The following is a 12131-nucleotide window of genomic DNA, read 5'->3' as shown; positions in this document are numbered from 1 at the left end:
GCTCTCATTTTGGGATTCCATTTGTGTTCCATAATGAAAGCAGGACCTGGTTCATCTCCATCCATCATCAATACTGACGAAGAAAAAGTATCATGGTACTTTGCCAATATCGAAAAAGAAATTGCAAAAAAGTTCCTGCTCACCTTCCGACTCCACTGATTCCCAGCGCGAGATGCATCAAGAAAGCCCCACGGACCGCAGGCACGTATTCCAAGAAGAAAGAAACGATGTCCGCGCTTCAGGGATAACCAGGTAAAAATCAATTCTTTATTTTCATATTCTTTATAAAATCCATATTAGGCAAACTTGTACACGTGTGGTGGCCACACGTGTACAAGTTTGCCTAATATGGATTTTATAAAGAATATGAAAATAAAGAATTGATTTTTACCTGGTTATCCCTGAAGCGCGGACATCGTTTCTTTCTACTTTGCCAATATGTCCTTCTACTTTGCCAATGACAAAGGAATTTTTAGTTTTTAGTCACCAGCTACAAACTACATTCCTGGTGACAGGTCCACTTTAAATTTGCATATAAACCTTATGAAAGGCTGCACATAATAGGTAAACTTGGGGTCCTAACAAGAAAAATGTGATGTCTCTCACTGATCATGTAATTATAGCCATTGTGAAGGTCCTAGCACACCAGAAATTCTTTTTCCGGTGCTCCGGTCCTTCCCAGTGCCTCCTGTCACCATCAGTCTCTGTATATATTGGAAGGCACATGGGTGACATTACAACCATGGTAAGCACCCACTTCAAGTCCTGGCCCCAGCCTGTGCAAGGCTTACATAGGCCACAAGCAGAGGCCATAGGGGGAGCACCGTATGGTTGTGAAGTAAATGAAATACATATAAACATCGGTGGTGATGGGAGGCAAGGGGCTGGCCAGAGCTACAGGGAAAGGCAAGTATAGCCTCTTTCTTGTTTTTACACCACCCAGGGCCTCTGTTAAAAAAACATAAAAGTTTGGACAACCCCAATAAGTATATATTTTTTATACTGTATATACTTAATCCTGAAAAAAATCCCATTAAGCTACCCTGAAACACCAGTGGCAGCTGCTTATCTTGTGACATCCCCTGAATCAAGTGGTTGGCCGTTCCCACCAAAATCAGCAGATTCAATGTTGTTCTCATGATATTGACCAGCTTTACCAATAGAGGGCAACTGAGATTGTGATACTTAGCCTGTCATATTTGATGGCAACAATACTAAACTAAATATACAAGAACAAATTGTTAGAAACAAAGTCAAAGATGTACATGTACAGTACCACTAGTTCCATACAAGGTCGTAGCTTAATGGGGTACAGAGGGTCACACCTGGGCCCATGTCTTTTTCCCATTATGGGGAGACTAGTGGGGGAGTCTGGTACAAAATTTACATTGGGGTCAAACAACTTCAAGTTATGGCTTTAGTTGCACCTCTATTTAAAATAGAAAGTATAACAGGTGCAACCTGGCAATGTGATAACCATGGCTCAGGATATGGGCTCCCCTAGCCGGTTCCACCTTAGACAATAGACAAGACAATAGACAAGAGAAAATCAGAATTAAAATTGCCATAATCTATAATCTGGGGAAAAAAACTCAAGAATTTTAGCACTAAATGTATATCCTACATCCACATTTCATCATAAGAGAACCTGTCTGAATAAAGACAGACACTTTGGCACAGGAGAATTTCTAATCAAATCAATGTGTGATATTTCACTCCTCTGTCGTTTTCTCGTTTCTTTTTTTTTTCCTCATCGTCCCACATTCTGCAGATGTTGAGGTCATAGATTTAAATAAACTATTAAAAGACTGGCTCTGGCAAAAGTCAACAGTGCCCTGGGATGGAAAGCGCTAGTGTAGCTGCCAGAGGAAATGCCATCAATTTATCACTACATAGCTCACATATGCCAACTGACACACTCCTTGGCAATAAAACAGAACAGGTTTATTGCGAGCTGTAAATCACGGCAGTCTTCTCCTCAGCAGGGTACAGTAAGCTTTTCTAAATCTCTTCAAAATATGACCAAGATAAGAGTACTTACATACATTAACCCTTCACTCCATCTCTGCACCACCTGCATCACATAAGGTGCCCTGAGATGGGAATAAGGATTACCCACTCTGCAGACACTTAAGCAATTAGCTAATTTCTAGTCCTTAAACTGGTTTTAAATGTCCTCACCTGCCAGACGCTTCTCTCTCGCATTTTTCCAGATAACATCCAGAGCCTTGGCAGTAGAGTTTCTAATATGGTCACTCAGTGATCTCCGCAAAGGGTTCCTGAATGGTCTGTCCATTTTATGTAAAGCACCAAAAAGCTGCATCAGTCTCTGCCCGGGTATTTATTGGGGACCTCTCGGTTACAGCAGCAGTATAAGGTGTTAATATTCAGCTCCGACAGTCTTCATAGACAGTGCTAGCCTTATCCTTCAGGAATCAGGCAATGCAGTCCTCACTGCAGATACAGGATAGCTCATACTGCAGGCAAGGTCTTGACAAGCTGCCAGCATTGGCACTAATAGTATAGCTGAACTACATTACATTAGAACTGAGGATGAAGTACAAGTTTACCTCTCAGTACTTATCTAATGTCTATTACAGCTGTAAAGTATTCAAATAATGAAACCAATGTGCAGAAAATGACAATGACTTACTATAATTGAACATGCTGAATGCTCAGCGGATACCGCATGCTACTCTGTAGTAACAGGATTCTATACTGTGGCCTCTTTCATCCCCATGACTAATGTAAACCACCCAGCAAAGCTTAACATAGAGGAGAAGGGGCCCATTAGTAAAAATCCTCCAAAGCACATCCATTGTAGTAGAATAGGATGATGTGACCTTTGGGCAAGTTCCCCCCTCATTTATTTGAAGGGGGTAGTGATTATGGATGTCCTCTGACTGTGGAAACCATGCAAAGTAGGTTTTCTCATCTTCATCTTTATAGGTGTAGTGTTCCTATAAAAATATAAAAATATTTGTATAAAAACAAATATTGCACCTGCAAAGGTAATGTGAAGTAGTTGTATATTTTAGTCATGGTATTGAAAGGGCCCTTGTTAAGAGAACATTTTATTTCTCTTAGTCTGGGAGTCCTGCAGTGATAGTTGACTTTGTGGAACTTTCTCTTATCTCCCTACTGCAACTCTTGAGCTCAGCCACAGTGATCTTGGGGTTCTTCTTTACCTCTATCACCAAGGTGTTTCTCACATGATTGCTTAGCTTGGCTGGACAGCTAGGTTTGAGGAAGAGCTGTGGTCATACAAAATACCTTCCATTTAAGGATAATGGAGGCCACTGTGCTCTTAGGAACCTTGTGTTCTGCAGAAATTCTGTTGTAACCTTGGCCAGATCTGTGCCTTGCAACAATTCTGTCTCTTAGCTCCTTAGACAGTTCCTCTGCCCTCATGATTTTCATGTTCTCTGACTTGCACTGTGAGGTCTTATATATAGAGGTGTGTGCCTTTCCTAATCAAGTCCAATAAGTTTAATTAAACACAGCTGAACTCCAATGAAGGAGTAGAACCATCTCATGAAGCAGCAGAAATGGCCACCATGTGAGTTACATATGAGTGTCTGAATACTTATGACAATGTTTTTTTTGTTTAATAAATTAGCAAAAATATCTAGATTTCTGTTTTTTATCTGTCAAGATGGGTACATTGATGAGCAAAAAAATTATAGTGATAAATCTAAAAGGGTCAAATACAAATACTTTCTGTACCCACTGTATGTAAAAATAACAAATTGTGCAATGTGAGGTTCCTTTAGGAGACTTCATTGCGGGTTCTTAAAAAACATGGATGAAAAAGTCAAGACATTTTTTTTGGCTAAAAGGTGTGCATGGCCACCATCTTGTATAATGCGGTAAGGGCTATATTTCCATTTGCCTTTGGTTATCTGCAGAGAACCGAGGTCTATACAAGGGCCTTAGATAAAATCCCTCTAGGTTCAGTAAATATTCAAATTCTGTTTTTCATGATGGGTCAAGCACTGTTTTGACGTGGTTGCCTCTCTTCAGTACATTGTAGAATTAGAATGGGTGAGAGGCTTGACTAGGGTCAGAAAGTAAAAGTTCAGAAAAGTACAGAAACTTTGCCAATTAAGGCTGCCTTATAGGCGTATGAAGACTTATAGCCACAGATGCCCCACTCTGAGAAAATGCAAATTATGTTTTCCAGGATGGGTCATGGAAAACAGTTCCTCTTTGTACTACCTTGAAAGGCAGCCCCCTTAATATCAACCGTCTTGATAGGGACCTACTTTTTGTTTGCACCAATTATTTTTTATATTTCTGCTTAAATGATTTGACTCCACCCACTCTCGGTTTGCATCCCCGATGTAATGACCCCAAACCAGACATGTGACTGGCAATCAGTGCCTGGGATGTGGTGCCGACTACCATAGCCAGTTATGGGGTCACATGTCTAGGCTAGAGACGGGACTTCTTTTTTTTTTTTTACTTTAAACCTTTCTAATAACTTTATTACTTTGTTATAATGTAGATGTAGATATTTGGACAACTTCTTACAGTACATATGTTTTATATATTGTATGCCCCATTAATGGCAGGTTATAAATTCTGGATATAGCGTTGCCAAATATGTTGGCATCAAATACTGTGAATGTCAGGACATGTTATACATACATAAATGCAGGTGTGTATACATAATACATACATTTCCCTGATCAGAAACTTATTTTTCTGGTGATTTAATCAAAGAGGTATTTTTGAAGATTTCAGCCGAGATCTACACAATAAATCTCCTCCCTAATGAAATGCTGAAGACATTTCAGGCCAAGTATTCCTATTGTTGAGTTTTACTGCTAATCATATGGAATACCTGGGGCTCTGCCTGGACTTCATTGTAAAACCACTTCCACTGAAAAAAAGCCTTTTTTTTGCTAAAAACAACAACCACACAGCGACTGCTTGAAAAAGTAACTCTTTGCCTTACATTCTTTTATTCCTCATAATTGGAGGGCTTTGCTTAGCGACTTACTTCTTTTGTACACGGTGCTTCCTGGGGTGAGTGCTTTGCCTCTTTCTAAGAGGTTTTTGAGAGCTTTGATTCAATCTTTCTGTCAGTTCCGCATGCTGAATTCATAGGACGTCACGTGACTGCGTTCAGCGTAACCCCTTATAGTCCCTGAGACGTCAACGTACACAGAACACTGGCGTCATGGATTTTTTCTTGTAACCTTCCATTAAATTCATTATCCTATAATTTAATAATGAAGTCAATTTCACCGCAGCTTATCCCAGTCTTATCTGAGAACATCAGTGCATATGTTCTGCTCCACCTGGCCATGTGGAGCCATCTGCTCTACACAGATACAGAGGAGAGTCCATCAGTCACGTTACAGGATCACCTTTCATGTCTCTTAAGGCCTCGGTCATAGGTCAGTACATTATACAATACACAATATGGTACCTGAAAAGAAGGACTAATGTACTAATGCATCCCCTCTAGTAAGAGCCACACAGCCCCCTTGTTAGCTGCCATCATATTTAGCAATATTCTCCCCTGGAAGTGATATTTCTACTGTTGAATAGAATATTAACGCTGACAAAGGGGAAAGCATCCTGCAAAATTGGCAACAGTCCCACATTTACCTGGATTGTCCCAAATTTTTATTTATTTATTTTGGCAATTCAGTTTTTTTCTGGCCCTAAAATCTTAAAAGGGTTGTCCACTGTCAAATAATTGATATCGGCCCAAATCAATTATTCTGGCTGCACCAGTTTCTGATAAGAATGCCTTTCAAGAATGCACATTTATTTAAAAAGTGTCTGCGCTAGTTTTGCATCGTGGCTACATCGGGGCTTATTTACTAAGGGTCCGCGGTTCTCACTTTTGTAGGATTTTTCCGACGTTTTCGGGGATTGCACGGCTGTGACAGGTATTTAACAGGGCATTGTGGCGCACACGATAGGAATTTGGAGCAGCTGGCTTTCATGCGACAGAAATCAGGGGGTGGGCTCTCGGACGATTGGACTGAGCGCGGGATTTAACTTTAAAATTGTGTTGCAAGAAAATGCACTTACATGCACCAGGAAGAAGAAGGTGAACTTCAGCGGACCTGAGCGGGGAAACGACACATGCAGGATATCTGGCGCACAATCTTAGTGAATCGCGGCAGAGTGCATTATCGTCGGATAATGCACTACGGGGGAACTCCTCCGGACGGGTGAGTGAATGTGCCCCATTGTGTCTGACAAGACAGAAAAATTGTGCATCTAAATGGGAGTGTTCGTGCTCACTCGGAGTTTGTGACAAGTTTAATACAGCGGCTCAACAATTGTGTTGCACTCTGTAAGACCTAAAGAAAGATGTTCCGCACTTCATTAACAGTGCAAGGTGCGTCAGATAATTAAGGACCGTGCCCCAGTATTCAGTCATCTGCCAGAGAAAAGATAACTTGGCACTCCTTATAGATCAAAAATTGAGGAGAATTTATTTATTATTTAGAATTTATTTGGATTAAATAAATTCTCCTCAATGTTTGACCTATAAGGAGTGCCAAGTTATCTTTTCTCTATTTATATGGTGTAGTAACCTACTTCTGCTCCGAAACATCGAGTGACGTGTATTTTTTCCAATTTAGTAATCTGCCACACCCTGCACATGCGAAAGGCAAACTGTAAACTAGCCTATTGTTTGTATAGTGGAAAGTCATACAATTTTCCAATATACTTTCTGTATCAATTTCTCACGGTTTTCTAGATCTTTGCTTGTTGTCATTCAACAGAAACCTTCGTTATTTACTTCCTGTGGATATAAATCAGTCAGTGGTCATGTGATGTCACACAGGTGCACGGCTCGTTATATCACACAGCTCTGATCACTCTCTGCGGTATAATGAGCCGTGCACCTGTGTGACATCACATGACCAGGGACTTATTTCTATCCACAAAAAGTAAACAATGAATCTTCCGGTTGAATGACAACAAGCAGAGATTTAGAAAACTGTTAGGATTGAAACAGAAAGTAAATTGTAAAATTTATAGCTTTTCATTCCAAGAACAATATAATTTTTTGCTGAAAGACCTACAAACATACAATAAGATGCGCACAGTTTTGATAGACTAATGCTTATCATGTACAGTCTGTCCAGAACACGCTTGATGATGGGATTATTGCTAAAAGGTCACAAAAAAGATTCATCAAGAGTTCTTTCAAAGAACTGAACATGAGACCAAAAACCCTTGAAATCTAAACTATCCTTGGTGCCATTTACTTTTCAACTACAGCATTACAGTCTTTCCCAGCATCTTTATATTGTGAGTTTCTCCACCTAAATTTTATTTGTAGAATGGGCACTGTAGCGCCACCTATGGGAGGACCCACAAACCATTATTCTTTTAGGGCTAGGACAAACCAAATAGCTGGGATTGTCGACTGAAATTTGGGACAATCCTGGTATATCTACTATCCCCTTTGCCTCTAGGATAGCAAATGTCCAGTATCACATTAGTAGTGTTCAATTAGGATACACTAGTGTGGACCAGGGTAGAGAAAACCCATTGAGTCCCAAAACTTCTGAAACTTACATTCTCATTTCATTCAGAATTATTATTCACATTTTTAAAACCAAGACATATACCTTCTGCTTCATGTAGATGCTCAAGATTGACATTTCTAGCCATTTTTAAAGGGAACCTGTAAGCAATTGTAAATATAAAGCTGCAGACAGTATATTTGCTCTGGTGATTTCTGTACTCATACAGTAGCAGCAGTACTGTGAAAAATGCTTTTATTTTCCAGGATTTTGGTTGGTGGTTCACTCGTGTGAGAAATCTCCATATTTCACAGTCCTGCTGCTACTAACATCATACACAAAGGGATGATAACACAGATCTCCAGGACTGCTACCTGCTGCTCTTTAAATGTCAAAAAATATTTAAAAAATGTATTAGGCCCCCACTTATCAGCGTTGTTGCCCTGGTAGTTTCTGACAGTCTTTCTTTATTTGCCCTGTGGTGTTGACCTCATGTACATCCATGTAATTGTGGCCAATGGCAGTGAAGTTAGAGATTGGGTGCAGTGGTTATGTGCATGTATGGAACATAATTGCTGGGCGACCACTAGGATGCAATGGCAGTAGTTACATGGGATTTACTAGGTAAGTAATCTGTTATTTTTTTTAATTTCCTGTTTTTACTTTAAAGAGAACCTGTCATCAGAAATTGGCCTAATAAACTAGTACCAGTATATTGTGAACCAGCTGAACAGCTTCCTAGTCATGTTTTCAAGGCCCAGCTTGGTGGCATCATCTAGAAAATCAACTTTGAAGTCAGGTGTGATAACTGGTTGTATAAAGTCAGGGAGGTGTAGAATTTAACGCTGAAGTCAAGCTCTCCTTGCCTCGGAACACCTCCTCCCATGTGATTGACATCATGTGCCAGATTTCAGGAGATTTAGTCAATGAGGTCCTGGAAGCAGGACAGTAAATTGTGAAGTGAAGTGGGCATTCGGAGACAGGGAGAGCTTGACTTCAGTGTTGAACTCTAAACCTCCTTGACATCATAAAAGCAATTTACATCTCACTTCAAAGTTGATTTTCTGGATAATGCCACAACACCAGGCCGTGAAAGAAACATCATCTAGAAGCTGCTTGATAACATACTGGTTGTGGTTTATTTGGCCAATTTTTGATGATGGTTCGCTTTAAGAGAAAAAAGTATGGGTACTGTACTAATGTACAATGTGAGGGAAAGACTAAAACCGTACAAAAGTTAGGCCTCATGCACACAGCTATGTGTTGAAACAGACTATAAACAAGGGAATTGTTTTTGGCCCGTTTTGGCTGGTTGGAGATAGGAGCTGAGGTCCCCCACCTAGTCACAGTGTGAGGAGACAAAGTGCGCTCACCATGCCCCACAGAAGTCAATAACAGCCCTGATCTAGCCACAATTTCTGCGGCTAGCTCAGGGCAACCATATTCAGTCATGTGCACATGTTTCTGATCACTGAAAAATACCTTGACTTCACTTACACCATAATAGAAGAGATTCGTTTAAACTCGAATACGAGCTAACTGTGGATAATTTCATGTCACCCCATGTATCTTGAGAGCATATTTACTGACATCATGCTCCACACACTTAATTCTCACCTACAACTAGCAAACGACATTTCCTGCGTTCCTATAAAGGTCATATACAGTCATTAATTTCTTCTTTCAGGTACAAGAAAAGTTTACGAAATCTGTCTGCAGAATGTGTTGACTTTAAAGTCAGGACCGATATACTGCCCTTGAGAACTGAACTTGAGAAAACCTGATTTATAGAAGAGCATCTGGACATAGCAGATCAAAAGAACCCGAACAAATAGTTCCTCCTGAAATACTTCAACTCTTGTCTGCTTTAACATCTCAAAGTTTTGGTGAACTTTTTGTGCTTTTTAACATTCTTCCTCCAGTAGTTACTTTACAGACAATGTCTGTTTCCACTCCTACTCATGTGAACGTCACAATGCTTGATCTTGTGCATTGGTTCTTTTCCCTATGATACATTTATTCTGCCTATACATTATTTCTATGGTATCAACCTATCGAAAAAAAATTTGGCGGGCAATGGACATAGCAGATTTGATAAAAATATATTTTTTATTCAGTTAATTAAAACACATAAATAGAAAACACATATAATTTGTGACATATTGTCAAGCACCAGGAAGTGCACCCACTGTACCAAAGTGGACAATGACATAAGCCGACACCTGGGAGCGCAGTCTAAGTCTGTGGTTTTCACCAGAGCCCGCTGCAAACTTCCACAGGTGCGACTTTGTCCATGTTGGCCATATCTCAAGCACAGGGCATGAGACAAAGCTTTCTCTAATGCTATGAGGCACAAACATCCAGCAGGGGACACAGGAAGGGGCTGGATATATAACAGAATTGGCAGCCGGCCAGTGCCAATTAGCGGCGCACTGTCACTTTAAATTTTACAGAGCCGGTGCATGTGCGCCCGAGGAGGCTGGGACACGTACGCTGAGCCACGGGAGACGCCGCTGAAACCCGGAGAGGTAAGTGAGGCAGAGGCGCAAACGGAGGCACACAGGTGCTCCTGTGACACATATCCAGGGAGGATATATATTTCATATGCGACCATATAACTGAAAATAACTTCACAATATCACAATTACATTTCATATATATACACAACATACCACAATAAACTTTTATTGTAAAGGCTATAAATACAATACATACATGGAACAAAATATAAAGTGCAAGTGCTAATGTTATACTGTGATTAAGAATTAATAAAGCGTCATATACCAAGAGACCTATAGCTCAGAACGTACCCACAGCATATTGAGGCAGATTTATCCGGATGTCTAAAAGTCAGAATGTTCTTAGTTGCCCATGGCAAACAATTACCGCTCCGCTTTCATTTTACCAGTGCTTATATTTTAAAGGGGAGCTGTGATTGGTCGCCATGGGCAACTAAGAACATTCTGACTTTAAAACAGCTTGATAAATCTGCCCCATTGTATAACACACGTGGTCGCAACCCCCGAAAAAATGACAACCAACCCGTTTACCTGGATACTGAGAAGATCAAGACCACAATAAAGTCCATCTACATTCTGGGTAAGTACATATGACCTGTATACAAATTACATATCATAAGGGTGGATTAGAGTCATTGTAGGTTGATCCTTCCTGGGTGGAATAATGTTCTACAGGACTAGTACATCATCATAAGTGACCTTCAAGAGTCACCCTGCCATCCTACAGTTGACTTGTGATGATGTATCTAGCACATAGGACATCCACAAAGCCAGGAGAGGTCACAATGTCACCTTTTCCCACCCAAGTGACACTTACAGGCTATTGGAATACAGCATCCATAGCCCTTTTTTCCAGAATATGGAGGGACATCATTATGATCTTGTCATAGTTCTGTATAACAGGTTGGTGGTGGCTTTTGGGCCTAAATTCTAATTTCTAAAATCATCAATTAATGGCTCTCAAATATTGAAGATGTGGTGGCAAAAAAGTTTCACAGTCTCACTGCTACTACAGTAAGGATTCCCTGTCTATGACAACATCATATATACAGTATATACTATATATTATGGTCTCCCTTTAGTTATGGCCTAGGTGGAGAAAAAAATTATAAAATCATGGATTTAACTATAAGCTGTGCAGAAATAGAAACATATCCAGGGCCATTTCACGGCACCGGAAGACTAGTATTAGATAACAAACATGGTTGAACTAATAACATTACAATAGTAACACTACACCACTGTACAAATGTCATGTACTTAAGAAGACAGAATAAGTCACAGTGCAATGAGTTGTACAGAAGAAAATTACAAAGGAGAACTGGAGGATGATAAGTTAACCAACACATACTGTTTTCTCAGTAAAATTCAAGAAAACACACAAAAGTTAGGCCCGAAATTCCACATCTGGAATATATTCAATGTAAATGCGTTAAGATACTGCTGACTATGATTGGTTCTCAAGCCGGAACATTGCCTTTGTCCTGATTTTTTTTGGCATTCAAAATCATTTAGTTTATCTAAAAATAAGTGCATTGTTATACTTTCAATGTGAGCAGACCTTGTCTTTCCTGGATGTGTGAGAGGCATAGCAGGCGACTACAACTTGTAACTTTCCTATAAATGTATGATAGAGCACTATGGGTATTTGTGAATAGTTAATAACTTTGTTAAATATATATATATATATATATATATATATATATATATATATATATATATATAAGAGAGTGAAGTTTATTCCAAATCACGCGACGTTTTGGTGCAGTGTGCACCTTTCTCAAGCAATGTGCATTCAGTAACAAACACATATATATATATATATATATATATATATATATATATATATATACCCAAAATGGGAATGGCTATACATACATAGTGACAAAGATAATACCTCTAAAATGTTATAATCTCATTAAAAAGTAAGTCTAGTAATGTAAACATGAGGTATAACAATAAAGTGCAAGTGCATAGAATGAATTAAAATCTATAATACCATAGTTAATGAGTGATAAACAATAAGGTCATGTGACAATGTGCAAGTACAGCTGGTATATTAATTTAATCACGGTACCTGCCGTCTCAAATCCGCATGGAAAAGTAC

At 39.5% G+C, this 12131-nt stretch overlaps 1 protein-coding gene across 3 annotated transcripts in view; it reads right to left on the bottom strand.

Annotated features, from left to right (window-relative positions):
* The window catches only part of DLC1 (DLC1 Rho GTPase activating protein), a 267434-nt gene that overhangs the window by 113522 nt on the left and 141781 nt on the right, over nucleotides 1–12131 (bottom strand). Inside the window, exon 1 of one of the 3 annotated variants that reach the window (XM_072123897.1) lies at nucleotides 2182–2442. The exons of the other annotated variants lie outside the window; for them this stretch is intronic. Within the exon in view, the coding sequence (XP_071979998.1) occupies nucleotides 2182–2323 (142 nt within the window). The 5' untranslated portion in view covers nucleotides 2324–2442. Of the gene's footprint in view, nucleotides 1–2181; nucleotides 2443–12131 lie in introns of those variants that run through there. 3 annotated transcript variants of the gene reach the window in all.

The sequence above is a fragment of the Engystomops pustulosus genome, chromosome 1 (genome assembly GCF_040894005.1).
Source record: "Engystomops pustulosus chromosome 1, aEngPut4.maternal, whole genome shotgun sequence".
Lineage (NCBI taxonomy): Eukaryota > Metazoa > Chordata > Amphibia > Anura > Leptodactylidae > Engystomops > Engystomops pustulosus.
The sequence above is the reverse complement of the archived record's forward strand: the minus strand, read 5'-3'. Positions and strand labels throughout refer to the sequence as shown.